This window comes from Vidua chalybeata, chromosome Z (assembly GCF_026979565.1).
Source record: "Vidua chalybeata isolate OUT-0048 chromosome Z, bVidCha1 merged haplotype, whole genome shotgun sequence".
In the NCBI taxonomy this organism is placed as follows: Eukaryota; Metazoa; Chordata; class Aves; order Passeriformes; family Viduidae; genus Vidua; species Vidua chalybeata.
Genome location: NC_071570.1, coordinates 29,741,230 through 29,764,585, shown reverse-complemented (window position 1 = coordinate 29,764,585; position 23,356 = coordinate 29,741,230). Strand labels below are relative to the sequence as shown.

The following is a 23,356-nucleotide window of genomic DNA, read 5'->3' as shown; positions in this document are numbered from 1 at the left end:
CTATAAACAGTAACATTGATCATGGCTGTTTATGTTCACCTAACACAACTGCGCTCATGAAAGACTTGGGAGTTTACAGTTCTGGTAACTTCATTTATGAATTGAGGTATGATGCATGATAACCAAATATATTTCCTCAAAAGTTGCTGCTACCATCAGGAAGTTTATCTTTAGTGAGATACAGAATCAGTAACAAAAATACCACAGAAAGCTAAATGTAGCACACCTCTATTCTCAGAGGACCTTAAAAAAACAAAACAAAAAGGCAAGTTTATTAAACTTCGTTCTCAAGGTTTTACATATTTTATTGAAAAGGAATTATTTTCTGAGCAATGCAAATTGCAACAGCTCACAAATTTCTTCTATGAAAAGAGCTCTTTCTTTAAAGAAATCTTTACCTAAGATCCACATCTACTCAACACTCTCAGAACCAGACCCTCATAGTCCACAGTAATTCTGAAGACAGAACACAGAAACAGTGATAAAACATGACTGTTTGGTTAGCGCAGACATACTATTTTTGAGATGAGGTTCTTTAAAGAAAGCCACAACACAGTCACTGGATGTTGCATTTACTAAATTTCAAAATTACATCAAGATCCTTTGAAAAGTTAATTCAGTCTTTCTAAACAGTTAGCAATGCTTTAATGAGTTCTAGTTCAAGAAATAATCCAATTACATATTCCATAAGTCAGTACACTAAAAACTAAAGTTCAGTAAAACGGATGAAATAAGCTTAAATTTATAACTGAAGCCATTTAGATGTTGTATTAATGTATAATACAAATAAACCTCTTCATGTACTCTACACTGCAGAGTTCACAGACAAATGCAACACTTTCACATTTACTTCAAGTCATCTTAAATAAATTCAACTTAAAACACTTTCATGGTAGCATTCCATGTGTCACAAGCAATCACTTGTACTTGAAAATATGCATGAGTGAGAATTTTTCCTCTCGCCTCAAATTTAATGTTACATAAAATAGCAACTAGTCACTTTGAACATTTTGAATTAGAACTATACTGAGCAGCATGTGTAACTGAAGCCTAAGCCAGCTAAAATGAAACTAAATCAGGATTCTTCTAAAGAATGCATATCTTCTTTTAAAAATATTACAGGAAAAGATATCTACCATACTTAGCAGAATTTGTTCGTATTTCAAAAAGAGCTGTGAAGGTACAGTCAGCCCTAACCAGGTCAGGGGCTGCTCTGCAGCACAGGCTAAGCAGATGCTCAAATCACAGCCACCAACTGTGTACTGTGCAAGAAGTTACAGGCTGGGAAGGATGAACAATTTTAAGTTTGGTATATGCAAAACCCCCACCTTTCACTCCATTATAAACAATTTCCAAATTTATCAGGTTGTCTAAAGAAAGAGTAAATACTTTGCCTACCTGTACATGTGTAGGCATTGAAGACCACTTCACAAACATTAAACTACTTTAAAGCTTAGTGTTCCTTCAGGTATTACTCACGTTATTAGACTTGCTGAATCTGAAGCTGCATTTAACAGAATTTACCTGAAACTTAAGTAAGAAGAATACTACAAGTGTCATAATAAGGAAGTAGTTACATGAACTGCTTCCTCTAGAAAAAAAGTGCAAATTATTTGTTTATACATTCTTGGCTTTACCTAAGGTATGTAGTAGGAAAACATAAAATTCCTAATAATAGAATGAAGGAAAGCCACAGATAATGGGATACACTTTCTTTGCTAGGTGAGGTTCAGAGCTCTCACAGGTAAACACTTTTCAGCATGGCAAAAAATATCTCCACGTCTGTGAAACAACACTGTTCACTTGCACTGTCTAGTTCTGATTTGCCTCTACTCCAGTAAGAAAAGTTATGATACAGAGTATTGATCTACTGCTCAGAGTCGTAGCTCCCCTACCAATATGAAGAGGGCCCATGGTATAGCTTCTTCAGTTGGCAATGGCCATGGACTTAGAGAAAAGGGAAGAAGATTCTGGTGTGCATACCAGACAGATAAAATTGTCCGCAAAATTGCATGTCCAGCAGAAAAGGAGATATCACTAGGTCATTGCAACCTTCTCTAAATTTAAACAGCACTACAGCCATATTTCATGGGTTTGTGAATGAGTAATCTTCAAAAATAGAGGCACTGGTGACAATTCCATGTAGAAGACACAGTAAAAACTGAAAATCTAATTATGGAGGGTTTATATCACATTTTACCAATTACCGTTCTAAAGACTTATAATAAGTGTTCATTGGTTTTACATTGTGTTATTGAATATTTTAAGGCCACTACCTTAATCTGGCTACTTAAAAGAACATAACTAGACTGACGTAACACCACACTACTTCTTTAAGAAGTTGTTTTTTTTAAATTTAATTTGACTTCTTCAGGAATAAACTTAATCTCTAAAAGCAGATTATATCCCCAAGTATGCACAAAATACTTTCACCTCGGTATCACCATAGTATGTCCATAAATAATTCAGTGTGAAAAACTCAACTAACCCCTGCCCCCAAGATATAAAACAAGTTGCTAAATAATGCCACAACCCCTTTGCTCTGCAACACTTTTCTCCATTCTGACTTTTCTTTGTGCATTTATGCTGCCTTCCTGTAACAAACAAGGAGGTTAATAAATAATAAGGGAAGCATTTTCTTTACATGGTGTAGCTGCATGTAAGTTTAAATGCCACCTTTATATTTATGGATTCTTTTGATACTGATGAGTAGCACCATTTATCTCTAACTAATAGAGGTGGGTATTCTAATTAACTTGAGATGGATGTTGGAATAGCTTCATGGGAATGTATTTCTAAACTACTCAGAATTTTTATAATACCAATTAACTACTATAACCACATTATAACTATTACATGAAATCTAATGCATATTTTATCAGGGAAAAAAATTTAAACTTTAACAGTATCTCAGAAAGGAATTTCAAGGCATCCTTGAAACACTCTTCCATTCCCACTAAATGTAGATGTATCAACTTTCAAAATCACTATAATGATACAAGTTTACTGAACCAATTAACCAATCTAGGATGAAGGTTTATATTTTTTTTGTAACCACCAACTTAAATAAAGTCCCCTCTTCAGGGAACAGACCTGATGACAACACCCTATATCGTGCAAACGAAACAAAACCATAAAGTACAACATTAAATTGCAGCTGATGTAAAGTTAAGCCACATCCAGGACACCAGCAGCCACTAGCTGCCTTGAAAGCCAGTCCAATCCTTCATAAAGTCCTGTACCACTTCGGGCATCACAACCCTGAATATACCAGCTACGGCCACAGCAGAGTTTGTGGAGACTCAACAGTTCTGTGATTTCTTCCACTGGAAGAGCACCTGCTACATCCTGAAAGAGAATCAGATACAAAGACTGAATTATTCTTCTGTATTATATTTGAAGACATTTTATTGGCTTAGACTGAACCTAAAGATCACATAACAGCTCTTCAAACACAAAAGACAAATCAAACAGTTAAGCATTAACTACTCACTACCATAAAAAAAACCCCTGGTTGATCAATCTACTAAGCACGCTTAGCACCAACACTTACTTGACTGGCATTACACATAAGGAAAATATCTACATTTTATGCTTTCCACATTAGCACTCCCTACCCACAGCAGAGGGTTCAGAAGGTTGGAATTGGATAGACAAGCTGAGGAAAAGAGAGTAAAACCAAATCACAAGTACCTGTTTATTAGCAAAGATCAAGAGCAAGGCATCCCGCAATTCCTTCTCTGTTAATAATTTTGCAAGTTCACTGTATGCTTCACTGACCCTGTCTCTGTGACTGCTATCAACAACAAACACCACCGCTATGAAAGAAGAAGAGAAATGTTTTACACACATTCACATATAAATTGCAAAGTTAGCTTTCAACTTACACTATTCTTTTTTTCTAGAAGCTTTCTATGTGAAGTTTCTCAGCAGGACACAACTTCAGTTTTAAATCCAGGACAACTGAGAAATTCCTTAAATATTTCTGTATTTTAAACAGAAGTCTAGAATTCACCCTAAACCAGGGAAAAATCTCTAATTTTTTTTCCTAGTCTAATATAAAGGCCATGGTATTTTAACTACTTACATCTAAAACCATATTTACTATGTGTGGATTAAGTATCTCAGTTTAAACCATGTCTTGATGCATTTATACTCCATTAACTCCCATATGGCTGTCTCAGTTTCCGTTAATGGGCTGTAATATTCACAGGTTCAGCCAAATCAGCACAGCTTGCTTCAACTACAGACTACACAATCCAAAGAAGGTGGCCAAGGGCCCGACATAGCAACATTAGATTTTACTATCCACTAGAAAGTAACTAAGATGCCAGAAAGACTGGAGAGTTAAGGGGGCAGAGCTAGAGGACAGAATTTAAAATCAAGGGGTTTGTGATGAAAAAAACCCCAACACCAAAACTAAAAATAACCTACTGCAGTTATGTACCAGGGTAACTGCTTAGCTTTCTCTCCAACATGCAGTTCCAAGGCAGGCATGATTCTATGCTACTTCACACAGTATGTTTAAAACAGGATAACAAATCCCAAAATACAATTTTTAAAAGTTAGAAAATGTGAGTAATTTAAAATGCTAAAATTTGTATTTAAGGCTGAAATAAGGCACAAAGTGGAGCACATGAGTTGGCATTTGTAATTCCTAAGTATTTTTAGATAATTGTGAATGAATCAATCAAGGGGAATTTCTTTCTGAACTGGGAAAAACCTATGGAGGATTTAAAAAATGACAACACAAATTTTTAAGTTCATCAATGTTTTCAGACTCAATAATCTAGTCTATAATCAGATACTACACTGCAATAGTAAGTCGGAAGTTACAGAACTTGGTAGAATTTTTTAAGTTGCTATCTAAAGGCTCCTAAAAGCTGAGTATTTTTAAGTGCTATTTATATTTCATACCTGGCAAGTACTGCTTCTCACTATGCAGACTTTGGGACACTGTACCTTGTCTGTTGTCAGCTAGAACCAATTTAACAGAGGTTCTAATTTTATTTGGCTCCATGAACTGTCTGATGGATTTATGGAGAATGCACCTTTATCATGCAGTAGACATTTTGACCAACTGGATTAAATTTTATTAGTTCATAAACCTAACAGCTGTACTTTGCATTAGATGAACAACTTTCTACTGTCATAAATTATTTCTATTAATAATCTGTCTGGCTTTGAAACACAAGTTAGAAGACAAAATGCATTTTAAGAGCTGTATCAGTATTACCTTGCGTATTGAGATAATAATGTTTCCACAAAGGCCTCAATTTGTGCTTTCCTCCTACATCCCAAATAGTAAACTTTAAATTCTTGTATTCTACTGTTTCAACGTTAAAACCTGGAACAAAAATATTTAAGTTTTACAGTCCTGTTCTGTATGAACATAAAATAACCAGAATCAGTGGATAAATCAAACATTTGGAAAAGTCATAATATTTAAGTTGTAGCTACTAACCTATTGTTGGAATTGGCTGCATGAATTCATCTTGCTTTAACTTAAACAAAATAGTTGTTTTGCCAGCTCCATCTAATCCTAAAGTAACAACCCGAATTTCCATTTTTGGTCCAATATGTACCCTGTTGTCCTGGAAGAAACAGAATATTATGTATTAATAACAACAGCAAATATCGGAAATTCAATCTTGAAAACCCTTATGTTTAAAACATGTATTTTGTCACCATTTCTAAAATGATTAAATGGATAGTCTCCAAAAGTACAAAGCACAATCATCAATCACTTCCAGCAATAACAGAAACAAAAATATCCAATAATATCCTGAACCTGTAACTTCTACCTAACCTGAGTTACTACATGTCTTTTAGAAAGTCAGCCAGTTTCATGACAGTATGTCTGTATTTTATAAAATTTAAAATTCTTTCATCATTTTTGGCTGAGACTATGTGAGTAATTGTTTATGCCAATTAATTAAGAGTTCTCTGACCAGAAAACTCTTTTTTTCCCCCCACTTTATTAATATCTCCACCTATAGAACTACTTCCCTGCTGGACGTCCCATAGCTTTACCTCTTACCTCTACCCTAAACCTCTTCCAATGCTTTGCAATAGCAACATTACTAGCAGTAAGCAGTAATCTAAATAGTAGACAAAAGCAAATAAAATCCCCCAAGTCTTGCTTGGAGACAAGAAATGAGAATCAACTTCCCTATTTGTAGTTTACACCAAGCTAATGTTGAGTATTGAAGGAGATGATACTGACAATGTGCTCAAATGGCAAAGCATAAATTCTAAAATAAACACAGACTGAGATTAGTATATATTCCTGAAACACATTTTGAAGTACTTACAATTACTATCTTGATGAAACATCAGGGTTTCAATCACCAGAACTATGTGGTAGTATATTTGTTTTCTTTCAAAATCCAGACAGCACTGTGCCTACTCCACACAGCCTCTTATTTCTTCTTACAGAAGAAATAAGTGCAAAAATGCTACAACATCTCTTGGTAAAAGACCAACATATTGCCAGTGTTACATGACATATAAACATCTATATCACATGATGTGACATATCTAACTATTTATCTTTCCATATACACACAGATACACACACAGGATCCATTATGCATCTGGATATATTGTCATCATAACAAGCAATTGGATTCTCCCTTCTGTCATCGAAAAAGTAGCATACTTTCAGAATAATCAATACAATTCAATGACCTTATGCTATCACAATCCTGGAAGAGAATAAAAATACCTTGAGAAACTGCTTCCTAAAAAAAATTTTAAAATATAATTATGTAACTACCACAATGCAAAAGTCAGCAACATCATGACCGTAAGTGTAAAAGTCAGATCAAAGGTTTATCTCATCAAATATGCTGTCTGAAACTAGGCAAAGACGGACATGAAAGTAAGAAATAAGGAAAGTACATAGTGATGATAACTGCCCTAAATAACTTCCCTGTGCATAACAGCTTGGAGCTCATGGATTTCCTAAGCCAACTGTGAAGTTTCTTCACCCAGCAGATCTTGATGCATTATTCACCTGTGAAATAGTCTACTTGCTGCTTGAAACCTAAATGGTCCTTATTATAGAACTCCACACACTGCCTATTCAGTATGAAATAAATTACTTTATTTGAATCTGTGAAATGAACTTGTATAAGCTCAGCAGGTTCAGTATTACTATTACATAAGGAAGATGCTCCACAACCAAAAGACTATTTGAGATTTGGAGAATAAAACATTGAGACTTAACTGCTTTTTAATAAATTTTGTCTAAGTTCTAGATATTTGGAGTCAGAGCTGAAATTCAGTGACAACACTGCAACACAACAAGATTATCAGAATGGGTTATCTCAAGCTGGAAAAGAAGAACTTTTGGGCAGATTTTTGAGAAGCACATCAACAGCAAAGGTACAGAGAAAGAAAAAAACACAAAGAAGTATGCAGAAGGCTCTGAAGAGTCTAAAAAATGCCATGTCTCCAGCACTCTTTACACACTCAAACTTCAGTTCTGATTTTATCCAAAATTTCTGTCAGTGAATCTCCCCAATTCTTCTCTGCACCTGAAAGGAAGAAGGAAAAGCAGCAGCTCTGAATAGAGCTGCTCAGTTCACAGGTTTCTTGCAGGAGGTAGTACCCTGGCTATGAGCTGGCAGTGAGCTGGCTTGCTGACAATGAGCCAGTCTGATCATCCTCTCAACAGCTCCACCAGAAGTACTTGTCACCTCAACAGCTCCTATGGCTGGAGGGCAGAGGCAGTACAACTTAAATCATCAGGGAAACCAAGGAGATGAGTGATGCTGTCAAATTTAGCCATCCTGTTGCAGTTTCCTTTTCTAAGGTTTAGAATGAAAACAGGCTGTTCTCAGCATGTTTGTATTCTCTCAGAAGGAATTAAAACATGACAGATACCAAATTTCCAGTTTTTGCACAAGTAGTTGTGTCACTTCAAAAAAAACCATTGCAAGCAAAGTTGCTATTTAGAAAACTGTGCGTAGTATCTGCAATATAAGTCAGTAATAATGGACTATTCCTGATCACAGCTAGAAATTGACATGTAAGAAGTCTCTCCTTGTCAATTGTATCAGCACCTTTAACTAAAATGTTGTTTAAAAAATGATGAATAAAACCCCTTTGTGTTTCTGGCAGGTGCATAACTTGATGGCATACTTAAAAACAGGTAACCTTAGACTTCTGTTTAAGTAAAACTTGTTTTCTTAAATCTCAGTGCAGAAAGTGCAGAAGAAAAATTCACAACTATGATCTCTTCACTTTTTTATCCTTGACCTCTTTCAAGAAATTTGATGAGACAAAAGGTTTCTGTACAGGTTTACTTAATGGTATCTTAAAGTGCTTTCCCTCTGAGAGAATACTGTCTTCTTGAATAGTCTTGATTTAAGTAAGGGTTAGTTGCTCACAGTTAGTTTAACACCATAATGAGAATTTATGTGTCAGTGTCAGGCACTGCTTCCTTAATAATTTTCTCTCTCTGCAGCATTTACATACACGTATTCATGATGACCAAATGCATTTCTTGCATATAATGCTCTACAGCCACAGCACTCATTTGACAGAAGACTATCTTTAAATAAGGATCATGCTCCTGGGTAAGGAGAATTCTCCAAACCCTCCCTTCAGAGCTTTGTATGTGGCATTTCCCTAGCTAGTTTAGAAAGAGAAATAGCACTATGCCTGTTTTCTTGTGTAACCAGTGAAACGAAAAAATATAGGTAAAATTTACTCACTTTCAAGAATGAAAAGGACTTCTCTCTCCCCTCCTTAAACCCCCACAACTTTCATTTGATATTAAAAGTTTCTCTGATCTGGTACTGTCTGAAATGCTTTTTTACATTTTATAATGGATGCAGTCTTCAGTGTATGCCAGCTCGTGAGAGACACCTTTCCAGTAATATAATAGCAGTTTACAGTTTTTTATCTGAATATTTTATTTCTGCCTGATATCTGTTGCCAGGTCCAGATCTTTTATGTACAACAAGCCTCACTGCAAGTCACAGTAGTGGCCATCAGCATAACAGTAATCTAAAAACACATTGTCAAGAAAGAGAACATTAAGCTTTATCAGATTCGAGTAAACAAAAAGTAAGAGGCTGAAGGAATTACTTTCACCTTATTTTTTCATGGCTGCTGCTGTTTTTGTGAAAAATTATACTTGCATTAGCACCTTTGAGTTTCAGAAATTAACCTTCAGAAGACTTCATAGAAATACAAATTGTTACAAGACAAAACCAAGTCTTCTGGGTCCCCCAAGCCTATTTTAGGCCTCCTGTAACACCTCAGCTAGCTCCTATCATTCTCTTTCCAAAGGCTCCAAAATTCACAACCAAAATTTTCCAAGTCTGACAAATAGCTCTGAAAGCCATAGTCAGATATTCAAAATGCCCCTCTGACTCGCAGTTCTTCATCTGTGAAATGTGATTGCTGCTTCATTCATGGAATAATAAGGGTTTGCAGAAGAGGTTTCCTTGGCCCTACCAGCTCTGGTCTCTGTTGAATAGGAAAGAGACAGGCAGAAGTGTAAATGCTGCATTAACATGGAAATTCAAATATTCTGAGGTTACAAAATCAATTATTTTGAAGAAATTTAATTTTTCAAGTCAGCAAGAACTGACATAGAATCTCTATAGAAGCATTAATTTTCTTACAGTAAATGCTTCAACAGCTACAGTTAAATTCTCTTTTTTGTCTCAGCCACAACAGATCCTCTTTCATCCATTCAGAACCAAAAAAAACCCCATATATCAAAGTACTTCTTTTCCTTGAGTTTCAAACTTATTTACTTTCCTATGAGGAAAGCATCATAAATAATAAGTAACATGTAAATACACCAAATAGAAGTACCATTTTTAAACTTTGAACAATTTCACCCCTTTCAATGAAAGTGGTACTGAAATTATATTGAAGCAATAAAACCCAAACCTACTTAGAAGATTAATCATGTCTAAGCTAAGCTATGATTGAAAACCAAGCAACTGTAAAAGAAATTACTGTTTAATGAACTGAAAGAAATAATTTTTTAAAGATTATAAACTGGAAGTTATAATAGTAGTATTCCATTTAAAATAGGTGAGCAATCTCCAGGAAACAATCAGATATGTTTCCAAAGAAAGGTGTTTCTAGAACTCACAAATGCTATCCAACTTATTTAAACGAAAACAGCTCACGTTCAAACAAAGTTACTGATATGGTCAGTGTCCAAAGAACAGTTCCCACCCTTATTACAGCAGTATGCTGGTTTGTTGCTCAAATACTAGATTGCACTCATCATGTGATAAGACAATGTAGCTCTCATACTGAATTGCCTCAACTTGTTGCAACAAATACAACAATTATGTACATCTATTATTCCTGCTTTATTTTGCATTAGATTTGGGACTTCATAAAGTGAATAACTGTACTTCCATGAGATTAAGAATACCTTTGTAAAAGTAACAGGTATGCTAGCATCCAGCTGGACATGATCTGCAAGCTCTGTAAACTGCTGCTGCTGTTTCTGTAATGTCTCTAGTAATCTTGTAATTTCCTGTTTGGCCAACACTACTCTGCAGTCATCCTAAACAGACAAAGAAAACAAAAGCAGGCCTTTCCTTTAGTAAGTTATTTAAAAATACCCCAAATACAATATAAAAATGATTGCTAGAAAGAAGGCATTTTAAATAGAAATACTCTACTTTAAGAAATTGACATTTACAAAATAGATTTATTTTAAAATTGAAATACAAATATGAGTATCTTAACAGTTTTCCTTAACACTAATAGATACTAAATAGTTCTGCAGGTTTATAAAAAACCAACAAACTTTCTTTATGAGCCACCTAGGAGTAATATAAATTATAAGAAACAATAATAACAATGTAACATATAAAGAACATTTATATTTTTCATGTATCATTTAAACAGATGGAACAGAGCAGCTATTTTGCAGCATATAGCAACACACTTAGTAGGAAAATATTAGTATCTACCCATTCATGATCAGAACATTTGTACAGTTAAACCTAACTATGCAACCAAACAAAAGCTCTAAACAAATCTGAAAAAAGAACTACAAATAACACATTCACGAAGTAGCTTATCACACTCAGTTTACTATTTGCTACATATACTATTTACTTTTTCCTATCATTAAACTGAATGAATAAGAGACCAACCAGAAACTCACACACAGCCACTTTCTTCATACATTTAAGATGTTGAATTACCCATGTTACAAGTGCTACTGAGATCAGTTTAATCCTAAAACATATTTTCCTACCAGCCATCTATGACAACTAGCTTCAAACATCTATACTTGTAATTGCAATTGTAAAATCTTCCCAATACATACTGTAGGTTTTTGGTTTTTTTTATTGCTTCAGTCTTGTCTTGCCTTCCCACTAACCTCACAAATATCAGAAAGTACTCCAGAAAATTCATGCCACAGGGTTTCCAGTAACTGGAGGACTCTACACTTTTGTACTGATTATCTTTGGCTAACACTCCCTTGTAATGAATACTTAAATCTCATGTTAGACCACGACTGATTTAATCTTGTAAGAAAATAATGCAGAATACCATCTAATCTCTTTTTTTGTAGTCTAAAATTAATCTGTACTTCCATGTATTTCGCCATATGCTACAGCTCACTTGCCAACCTACCTGTTGCAAAGTCTTTTCACAGTGAAGGCAAGCTGTTGAAACCTGTGACAGGAGAATGGTCATATCTTCTTGCTGTTGCCTAAGCCAAATCAACTTCTCTCTCACATGAGCATCAACAACACTAAGAGCCATTTCCTCCTGACGACAAAGGGTTTCATGAAGATCAGAAAAATACGCTCTGACACATGAGCGAGCATTCTCTGCAGTTCCTGGTACCTAGAGTGTTGCAGCAAGGAGATCCAAGAGATTAAGGACACCAGTTGATTCCAGGAGCAAATTTTAAATTTTATTCCAGATTCTAATTTATTTTCACAAATGCTTGGCTACATCACAGTTCAAGTCCCAGTTAGGGCTCATAAGAACTCCTGAATAATACCAAAGCACTTCTAGAAGTTATTCCTATAATCATGTAGCTCATTTGCATGTATAGACACCTCACTAAAAATGACCAGGGAAAAAAGCCTCAATAGTATTATACCACCTGAGAACATACACAGTCTGTACACTAGGAGTCATACAACTTTTCCCACTGCCTCCATATTTTCATATAACCTAAAAACATTGTAACACACAAGTTCCCATCTATCTGCTGATCTAAGTACTGATCTCAATACTGACTTGCTAGACAGAAGACCGTAAAGTCTTGCCCTATAAAAGCTATGCATAATTTTCAAAGGAAGTCCTTATCCCAGTTATTACAGAAAAGCCAATAATCTGTGCATGTGGGGGAAATAAAAATTTTTTAAAAGCATACATGTTCAGTATGGGCCATTCCAACTCCATCTTCAACTATTTGTTCTCCTCCTTCTATATGCTGAACAATTCCAACTAATTTTCTGGAATAATCTGAGATTTCTTCTGTGAAAGTTCTTATACAGTGAGCCATGTCTAAAATGGATGCACGGATCTGGTTCGCTTCTGGTTCCAAGACAGAATGCTATTAATTAAAAGCAACATATTAAACATCAATCATAATGATCTTCCTTAATAATCTTTTATATTTTACTACATATTTAATATACATGTGCAAGTATACGGGCATATATACATATATACATATAGTAAAGCCAAATAAGAACTTAAAACCATCTTGCAATTTAAAAATACAGTCAGGACTTACAGATTATGCTGAAACTAGCTCAGACATCTAGCAATTACACAAGTAAACAAAAATTTGGCTGTTTATCATAATTTATTATAAAAAAAGAAGGATAGTTAGATTGCACCAGTGATGTGATGTGTATGTAGTGTCTGCATTATGAAAACAGCTTTTAAAATGGTGGCCCAATGACATGAAAAGTTCGGAAAAGCAGCAGATAAAGGGACTGTCCTTCTTCATATAATATACACATTAGTAACTCATTGAGTTCTTAGAATTTTTTTTCTTTATTTTATCATGGCAACTGTCTGACACAAAGGGAATATTAAAGAATGGGATGAACACATTAAGAATCTATCCTCCTTTCTTGACAACCTTTTATACTTTATTTGGATAAATAATTATGCAAGCCACCCCATGGCATGACTAGAAATTAATTACCAGCAGTACCTTATGACCTTGATGCTTCCCATATTCTTTGCAGACACAACACATGAGAGGACTCGCCTGACAGCCCTCTTCTAAGCAAACAAACTCAATGGCATGCACTTGGTGTTGGGAGCACATCGTCTTCTCGTGAGGCTTATCAGCAAGAGGTACACGCCTGTGCTTCGCCAGAGTCTTAGTAGAATGAGTAAGCTGGGAACAGTCTGCACACAGGTGAGTGGCACAAACAGTGCAATACATGGATGCAACGTGGGCTTCATCTTCATCACAACGAATGATACTCTAACAACGAAAACCAGGCAAAACTAAAGTAGTTAAGATTTAACCCCAATAGTGGAGGAAAAATCAGAAGACCTGTCAACAATACAGGCTTTCTTTAAAAGTTATACACTAATAAATATTTGGACTACTTTGAAACTTGATTATAAGTTTTCAATAAACTTTTTGAAAACACAAATTTAAAGTGTTCAGTGATTTTACAAATCCAAGCTTCAGTGCAAGTTGTAAAGGGTTGGAGGAGAAAATAAATCTGGGTCTGGAAACTTCCTCCAAAGCAGTTATTACAGAACAAAGAATTAGTTACAGAAAAACAAAAAACCAACAGTCAAATAAGCACTTAGAAAAGTTATCTACATTTAGAATGGTATTGCAAGATATGTTGCATACCAGCTGTTAATACTGAAATGATAAAAGTAGCTACTTTTGGTAATGGAGTACTATATGATATAATAAAATTACTATAAAAGGCAACTATTGACAAGAATAGCTGAAGTCTTTAGGAAGAATTCCTAAGGAGTTTCAGAAAACTGTACTTGTATGACTAAAACTAAAATATCAAAATGAGTAACCTTTTCTAAAAATCCTAAAGGCATAAAAAGGGGGTGAAATAGTATGCATGTTTATTAATACCAGTTTATTTTCTGCTTTAGTCAAGTACAAATTAGCATTTAATTATGAACAATTAATTGAAGCCTTAATACTAGATACTGGAAGAAAAGAATAGCATTATTGGTGAAATTACATTTGGCAAAGAACTAATTTTCAATCTTTTTTTCTATTTAGAGATAACTTCTAGCAAATGTAACTTTTGTTTGTTTGTTTGTTTAAAACTCTGTACCTCTCCAGACAGACCAATGCCTTCTTCAGCTGTCCCATACTGCCCAGCAGGTCCATTCTGCAACCGTTCCAGGAGTTCCAACAAAGCAAAGTTCTTCTTCAAGCCCCAGACACCAGAATCTCCTATTTTTGATGAATAGTTAAACAAAGGAGAAGATAGGAAGAAAAATCTCGAGCACATATAATTTTGAGAAATTCCACAAACCACAGTTGAGATTTGGACAAATATTAAGAGCACATCAACTACATTAATATTAACAAAGTGAGATACAACTAGCATTTTTTCTGCAAGCTCACTCCATCTTCTTTCCTTTGATCATTGAACTATTTTTATGCAGATCTTCCCTATTAAAAGATGCCAAGATTATTAAAAATTTAGAGAAACTTAGTAAAAATACTTGTAAAATAATCTGCAATAGCTAACAACTAAAGAATACAAGGAACACACAAACACTGCATATCATAAAAATTATTGTTTTCAGAGGTATAATGAACTTCTACCCTACTAATGGAAGTCAAAGAATTCTGTACTGAGAAACCTTATTCCCTGTATCACAAGATGCAACACCAATTGCAAATCTCATGCCAGCAAAATCTAAGTAAGAGTTAAAACAATATTCAAAAACAAAACCCAAGGTACTACACTATTCAATAAAATGGAAGATCACTCATATTGCCTAGAGCAGAAATCCATGTCTGCTCCTGCATGATCCTTATTTTGTAGAAGTTAACATGAAGCAATGAGACGAGAAGCAAAATCAGAACTGCATCCCAATAACCGCTGCTAAATGGTAACCGTATAGGCCACATAGCATATGAGAATCCTAGCAGTTGTTTGTTCAATTAATTGTCATCCCTTGACTTTTTTCCACTGTAACTGTAATAAATTTAATGACATTTTCTCTGTTGCAAGGAAAAGGTGGCTCATGAGATCAAGCATCATCTTTGAGCATTGAATCATTATTTTTTAACCATAACAAAATCACAAAATTGTTGATGTTGGGAGGGTTCTCCTCATCACTTTGCCAAGGTCACCTAGAGCTGGTTGCCCAGGACCACAACCAGGTATATTCTGAAGATCTCCAAGGAGGGAGATGCTATCACTTCTTTGGGCAACATGTAGCAGGGCCTAGTTACTCTTACAGTCAAAATAGTTCCCTTATATGCAGACAAAACTTCTGCATTTCAGTTTGTGCACATGACACATCAGCTATCTACATGAACTCAAGGAAACAGTATTCCCATGTGTTTTCCCAGACAGCCCAGACTTCTTGAATTGTCCAGTTGTCCCATGTTGTTTCCAAACTCCTGAAGTATGCTGCCCTATGGCAGTCTTGCAGGAGTATGTGCCCTTCATCCTTCTGGAATTCAGTGTTATCACACTGATCTTTTACAGACATGAAGTTTTACTTCTTCAATATGGACATTTATCAAACTCTGCATGGACTGTGATTTATCACTGTAATGAAAGTGCAGTTCTAAATTACTAGACAGACAACAACTACACAGTTATGAGAAATATCCAGTTGGCAACCACATTGCTTTATGTAGCTTCCACTTTAATTTCATGAAACTTCTTTTCCCTAGTCCATCTTCCTCACAGTTTAGATTATGGACTGTAATACTCTATTTCAAATTTGGTCATTGAGAATTTATGTGCCTCACAGATTAAAGGCAATAAAAGGATGATACTGTTTTCCTATAGCTATAAATGGGAGCATTTTAAACTATTTTATGCTCCAACACTCTCAATGAGTATAAAACAACACTGATAACCTGGTTAAAAAAAATATGTTTACCAGTAAAGACCATGCATTTGTTGCTTGCAGAAATGGGCCTATGGAAGCACTAGTCAGTAATTAGTGCTAACTAATGCTATCTAACTGAAGTTAGATATAAAGCAGGGTGCTTTAAAAAGTCAGTGACCTCTGCAGTTATCAGTTCCATGGTGGAAGCATTCTCTGCTACAGAAAGGCACTACATTACCAACACCAAATCTAAGATCAGTGCACTCCACAAAAGAAGCTGCAAACAAACAAACAAAATATTTTGACTTTTATTTATCACAGATCTTGAAGGAGTTTACAGAAGGTATGTTCTGTCCCTCCAAAATTACACTAAGTACCAGCAAAGTCATCTGCTTTGACATATTCTGACCTCACAGCTTAGTAATTTTTTAGGTTGAGTACTCCTAGCAAGATCACTGTTTTTTCCATAACACAGAACAAGGAAGAGTCACCTCTGAAGGAATACAGAACACTATATACACTTTTAGAATTTAATTTACATCAAAGCAGTTTCTAAATGGTCTGGATTTGCTAAGTATGTGTCTAGACAGACTAACTCGCAGAAAACAAAGTACTGGAAAGTGGCTATGTGGTTCCTTTCTAGGGTGTTTAGCACCTTCCCACAGCAAACTAACTGTGCACAACCTTCAGCTTCTACAACATACAAAATAGTCACATTAACAACACAACAATATAATGACTGCTGATAGTAACATGCACCTTCTATTTTCAGATTAGCCATTAATCCAGATAGCCATTAATAGCCCAGTATAAATGGATGTACATATACCAAAAGGATAAACCTACTTAAGTAAGAGATTATAGTTCCTAGTCTTATAAACATTGTCTTAGCCTTTAGGCAAACACTGGGTAAGGCTACAAGAGGAACAAGCTATTCAATCATTACAGAGTTCTTAAAAAAGTCTTTTCTTTCACAGGTTTTAGTGTTTTTTACAAAAACCCTAGACACCGAGAAGTACTCTTCTCAGTTTACAACACTGTATGTGATTTTAATCATGTTCATTCTGTTCCATGTCTAGCAGTGAAGAGAAAGTCAAAACAAAACTAATTTACTGAATTGTAACCAAGAAGATCAGAAAAGCTAAGTCAGTAGCTATTATGTAGTTATTGTTTTGTTCATAACTCTAAGATGTCATGAAAAACAAAGATACATAGCTCTTACATTCTTTCTATTGTGTATCATGAGACTTGGTAATACAAGTACAAGCAATTGTATAACATGGCCATCTTGGTCACAGCTAAAAAACAAGCAGAGCTTACATATAAACTTTTAATTTACTGAAACAGGATTTATAATAAGCAAGCACCCTATAAAACATACAATCACAGAATAATCTTGAGTTGGAAGAGACCCATAAGGATCACTGAGTCCAACTCCTGGCCCTGCACAGGCCATTCCCAATGACCACACTATTTGCCCAAGAGCATCTTCCAAACTTCATCCTCCACCCTCAGAACTTCCTGAACCCTGGCAGACTTGGTGCTGTGACCACTTCCCTGGGAAGCCTGTTCCAGTGCCCAGCCACTCTCTGGGTGAAGAACCTTTTCCTAATAGCCAGTCTAAACCCTCCCTGGCACAACTTCAGGTGATTCCTTCGGGTCCTGTTACTGATCACCAAAGAGAAGAGATCGATGTCTGCCCCTCCTCTTCCCCTCATAAGGAAGCTGCAGACAGCAGTGAGATCTCCCCTCAGTCTCCTCCAGGCTGAACAGACCAGATGACCTCAGCCTCTCCTCATACAGCTTCCCCTCAAGGCCCTTCACCGCCTCCATGTCCTTGCTGGACACTCTCCAGTACCGTCCTTCTTATGCTGTAGCACCCAGAGCTGCCCCCAGCACTCGAGGTGAGGCTGCCCCAGAGCAGAGCAGAGCAGGACAATCCCCTTCTTTGCCTGGCTGTGATGCTGTCCCTGATGCCCCCAGGACATGCTTGGCCCTCCTGGCTGCCAGGGCACTGCTGGCTCATGTTCAACTTGCCATGGACCAGAACCCCAGGGCCCTTTCCATGTCACTGCTCTCCAGCCTCTCATTCCCCAGTCTGTCTGTACATCCAGGGTTGCCCCAGCCCCAGTGCAGAACCCAGCACCTTCCCTTACTCTTGAACTTCATATGGTTGGTGATTGCCCAGCCCTCTCTGCAGGGCTTCCCGGCCAGAGTCAACAGCTCCTCCCAGTTTTGTATCACCTGTGAACATTGTATCCCTCCCAGTTCTGAACGAAAAATAACTTATGAAGATATCAAAGAACACAGAGCCTAAGGTAGAGCCCCATGGAACCCCCCTAGTGACAGGTCACTACTCTGATGTCACCCCATTCACTGCAACCCCTTGTGCCTGACCCCTGAACCAGCTGCTCTCCCATCATGTGATCTGTTTATCCAGCTGCGTGAGAGACAGTACTGAAAGCTTTACTCAAATACAGTAAGACAACATCAGCTGGCTTCCCCAATCAGCTAGGTGGATTACCTCGTCATAAGCATGCATTCTTATAAAAAAAGTCATGTCTCATTTCACTGGTATCTATCAAAAAGTTTACATATTTGCACAAATGGGACTTTGCGCCTTTTTATTTTAAATCTACCCATAAAATTTTTAGGTACCTGACATACACATTTTCAACACAACTGACCAAGTGTTTATCTTATATTTAAAATCATTATATGATGAGTTCTGTAAATACATCCATTTACTCTCTTGAACTTCACCTCAAATTCTGGTATGATCACAAATGTAAGAGAGTCCAGTGATCTCATCCTTGTGCCTACAAAGAATGTTTGGGCCCATTAGAAAAATCATTACACATTCTGACTGTCATCTCAAAAGAAGAATAAGACATGAATAGCAGGAAATGTGCCAGCCAGGAATGAGATAGTGACAGACCAAAGATATTAAGACTGACTCCAGCTAACAATACAAATGTCAATTTCAGAAGCATGAAGCTTGACTGCAAAACTGTTATAAATAATGAAAGGGATAAAGGAACAGTTTTTGTCTAAAAGTTTAACTGCCTTTTCTTGCACAGCATTTTTAAGCTTCAGCTTGGCACTCAAACACTAGCAAAGGCATGTGTAAATGTAAGCAACACTAATCAGATGGATTCCATGAAGGATGCCATCACCTGCATATCTTGTGAACAAGTTTTAATGATAGAAAATAATTTCAGCTCTGCAGTAATGGTAGATAGAGAGAAACTCCAAAGCTGTAACACCAGAGCATTTTTCCTAAAAATACCATGGTCTGCATATTAATTAAAAAAACACCCAGAACCCAACAGAAGCAAACAAACAACCTACCAGCCAAAAATAATCAGTGAGAGACAGGAAGAGAGAAAACAATTTGCAAGAAATTATTTGCCTTTTCTCCCAAATCAACTTACTTTAAGGAAAATCTTTGAGCGGAGCCTCTTTTTCTACGGACATCATTTATTGGGGTTTCCCCCATATAAACTATCTGAATCAACACTCTCCAGAATATATGATTTTAAAAGTTTTAAAATGAAACAAACTTTTCTATTGCACCTTTTTGGTTAAAAAAAATGTTAATCCAATTGAAGACAACAGCTCATATACCTTCAGCATTTACATACTCATTTAATATTTTCCATTAGAAGATTAATCACAGCCAACTTCATTAAAGAATTCTTTAAAAACCCAACAAAAATCAATGTTTTGTCTGTTCTGCAATGCAGAATGGTTTGGGCAAGCTATAGTCCTATTTGTTCATTACAAAATATTTTCTCTTGTAACAGGATTCTATTCTATTCTAGGTGAACTGTTAGAAAATTTTGCTAAGCATGTAAACAACATTTCAATTTTCAGTGGCAGAACACATATTTCCAAAAATCCTGATTCACAAAGTACTTCTAACCCTGCCTTCACATACAGTTATATACAGAAAGAAGAGACCGGCCTGTATATTTAAACCAACTCCAGTTCCAAAAAAATATAGCTACATCTACCCATATACAGATTCCCCAGTATTTATTTCAAAAGCTACCAAGATTACTTAGGAAAACTTGGATGAATATAGTATTAAGTGCTTTAATAATAAGAGCAACAGTAAAAAAGTAACTATAGATCACTTTAGACCAACTAAAAGGCCCCATAAAATCCATAGTTACTGATTAAGAAACTGTGTTCAGTACAGGTAGCTTTATGTCCTAATTTTACAGCTTTTCTTTCAATAGAATTTTCTCTTGGCAGTGGTCCTATAATCAAGATTTAGATACTAAACAGCTCTCTGAGACTAGGGAACATCATTTCATTAAATACATTAAACTGTAGAATTGCTACAGGATGAACATGGAGCTCGTTTTCTCATATCCTCAAACAGAGGGGAGGGACATATGAAAAGCTCCCCTGGGCCCTGAGTTGTCCCTCCCTGTTCCTAAGCTCTAGAACAAAACAGAACTACAAGTGCAGCAAATTTAACCAATACCAGCAATTACTAGGTGATTAAAGTAAGGTAGTGAATGTATAGATATCTCAAAGAGGGGCCATGGTGAGCTGTACTCCACAAAACTTAGTTTTATATCCTGCAACCAGTAATATGTCTCAAGGGTGTTGGACATGGAAAGACTGAAAGTGATCCCTCAGCTCACCAGGTAGAACTGTTATTCACTGAAGTGTTTTTATTTTCAAGCTGTTTGTCTAAGATTTTCTACCAATTACTTTTGTGAGCAGCTGTTGATCACAGTGCATCCTTCTTCTTTCTAGTGTTAGACAGTAGGATGCAACTCTATTTATCAGCTCCTCAATATATAAGGATGCTGAAGCTTTCCATCCTTCTTTCCAACTGTAGGGGACTTGGAGGTTTAATAACATTTCACTGCATTTCACCAAAAACTCATCAGAAAGATGAAAAAGAAAAAATCTGTAAATGCTTTTGTAAAGCTTCATTTTCATAAAACATGAAACACACTGAAAAAATATGAGAGGATCCTTTCAGATGCCTGGGAAAAACTGCATAATAAAAACTAAAAAGTAACAAGTTCCCCATCACAAGAAAAAAAGCAGTGGTCTTGGACAAAAATGTTTCATAACAGGACTAAATGTTGTGCTCTAAGAGTCTACCTTTAAAAGAAAACTTGTGCAGCTGTACAGTCATAGATAAGAAGCCAAACCATTACTCTTTACCACTCTACTAGACTGGCAATCATTCATGATTCTCATACTTTACCATGTCCCTCATCCAAAAAACAAACCCCTCTTTCATACAAGACTGGTATTTCTTTTCCTGATTTCTATCTTCACAAAAACATCCTGCAGAGTGCCTTAATACACCTAGCAGATTCTTGTACTTCAAAGTCAAGTGAATTTGACACTTCAACATTTCTCTCATGGTTTACGAGATTAGAGATGTCCTTTTCTAAAGATTCTCCTTTCAACAGGCTCCTTTTTCCTCCAGTGCTATTCAAAACTGCTGGAGACAGTTCTGTTAACAAGTTCTTTTTGTTACAGCTTCCTCTGATAACTTGTCTTCTCTATAACCTCATGTGGACTAGGCAATTCTTATTCTGAAGAAATTATATGCATGTGTCATCTTTTGCCTAAAATAAACTTTCACTGTAAGAAAAAAATCTTTATCCTTTCAAATACCATATGCAGACATTCTTAGAGTAGGGGAATCCCTGTTAATAGCCTGCCACTACCAATAATGCATGTATAGAAGTGACTAACATTGTAAAAACCAGATTTGTTATCACTAATCCTTCCCTCTATATCACTTCACCATGAATGCAGGCAAATGTCTGTCAAAAATTTACCTATTCAATTACATGGGTTTAGTGTTTAGGACAATAGGAAACTAATACTCATATTTCAGGAACCCTTACACAGAAACATTAAACAGTGTAGTCCCTTTGTAAATACAGGTGTACAAGAAGATGTCCAGGTATAAGCCTAGGTTATATATATATATATTAGGTTATATATATATATAATATATTAGGCTATATATATACAGCCTAATGCAAGCCTAGGTTCAAGAACAAAAAGGCAAAATATGTTCTTTCTTTTCCTTACTGCACATTCGTTACTTGGAAGTATTGTCACTAAGTGGAGCACTAAGAATCTACGTCAAGCATTATCTTCTAGATATCCTTGACTGTAAGATTTCAAAAATGTCAAACTTCTATTTTCTTACCTAGTTCAGTAACTTGTCGATCAAAAGGACAACGAACTGCTCTGCCATGAAGGGGAAGACGGGTAAGACAGTCATGGCAGACAGTATGGCCACACAAAAGCAGCCGGGGAACTTTGTCCCCTTGCAGAGAAAATACATCTTCACAGACCCCACACTCAAGAACCTGTAAGTTAAAAAAGACCATATTTGGTTTTAAGCTAATTAAAAAGCATAACTTCACACAAGAAGCTGTATGGCAATTTATTTTTACAGACGTTCATGCAATTACAGTACATAAGCTAAGTCACTAATTTTGCTTTATATGCATACATATAACGATCATACTATAGATTTTTAAAAAGTAAAGAAATAATTGGACACAAACAGAACATTTTAACTCCTCAGCATCCTGCCTGACCACCACTAGTTCCTACCCACTTCATTTAATACAGTGCCACAAGACAAGTCTACTGGTCAAGAGGTACAACCGGATGAAATATCCTCGCAGGAAAAGGAAGCGGCCAGCAAGACCCTGCCAGAGCAGAGTGTTGGCCAGTAGAGTTTTCCCTCGCAGCTGATGCTGGTAAAGAGGTCAGTCATATCAAGTGAGCCACTTAACAAGCTACAAACGCAGCACCGTGCTAGTGCGAGCAAACAGTTGCGAACCGGAACATCTCAAGCTATAAACGAAAAGCAAAACTGATGGTCATACAGAAAGAAAAAAAAAAACAAAACCAATTCATAAGCCCGGCACGCCAGGGGGCACATCGTGTACCACAGGCCTCCCGCGCCGCGTCCTGGGCGGGCACAGCCCGCCCCGCCACAGGAACTGGGCCGAGCTGCCGCCTCACCTTCACCGCAGCGCCCACCGGGCCGCGACCGCCACCGCCAGGCCCGCGGCCACTCTCCAGCCCGGCCTTGTTTACAACCAGGGCCGCCATCTCGGGGAGGGCGGAGCGGCCTCGCAGGAAGGAGTAGAGAGCTGCTGCCGCCTCAGGCACCACCCCGGCGGGCGCAGGCGCCGCCCTGCAGAACTGCAAAACTACAGAAATGCAAAACTACGACTCCCAGCGTGCCCCACAGGAGCACTAGCAGGCGAAGGAGGCGGTGGTGCCGCACCCGGGCCACTCG

At 36.7% G+C, this 23,356-nt stretch overlaps 1 protein-coding gene across 2 annotated transcripts; it reads right to left on the bottom strand.

Annotated features, from left to right (window-relative positions):
• Positions 1-556: 556 nt before the first annotated feature.
• Positions 557-23,314, bottom strand: TRIM23 (tripartite motif containing 23). Of its 2 annotated transcripts, XM_053932326.1 has the most exons (11): positions 23,077-23,314; positions 22,247-22,409; positions 14,298-14,419; positions 13,184-13,462; positions 12,389-12,571; positions 11,635-11,850; positions 10,415-10,549; positions 5,465-5,594; positions 5,237-5,347; positions 3,694-3,818; positions 557-3,348 (listed from the first exon to the last, which is right to left on the bottom strand). In XM_053932326.1, exons 1-11 carry the CDS (start codon positions 23,164-23,166, stop codon positions 3,169-3,171), a joined length of 1,734 nt encoding a protein of 577 aa, XP_053788301.1. In that variant the 5' UTR covers positions 23,167-23,314; the 3' UTR covers positions 557-3,168. The 2 variants fall into 2 exon arrangements, with proteins under 2 accessions (XP_053788301.1, XP_053788302.1); XM_053932327.1 differs by lacking the exons at positions 14,298-14,419; positions 22,247-22,409; positions 23,077-23,314 and having other exon boundaries at positions 13,184-13,267; positions 13,336-13,446.
• Positions 23,315-23,356: the final 42 nt, after the last annotated feature.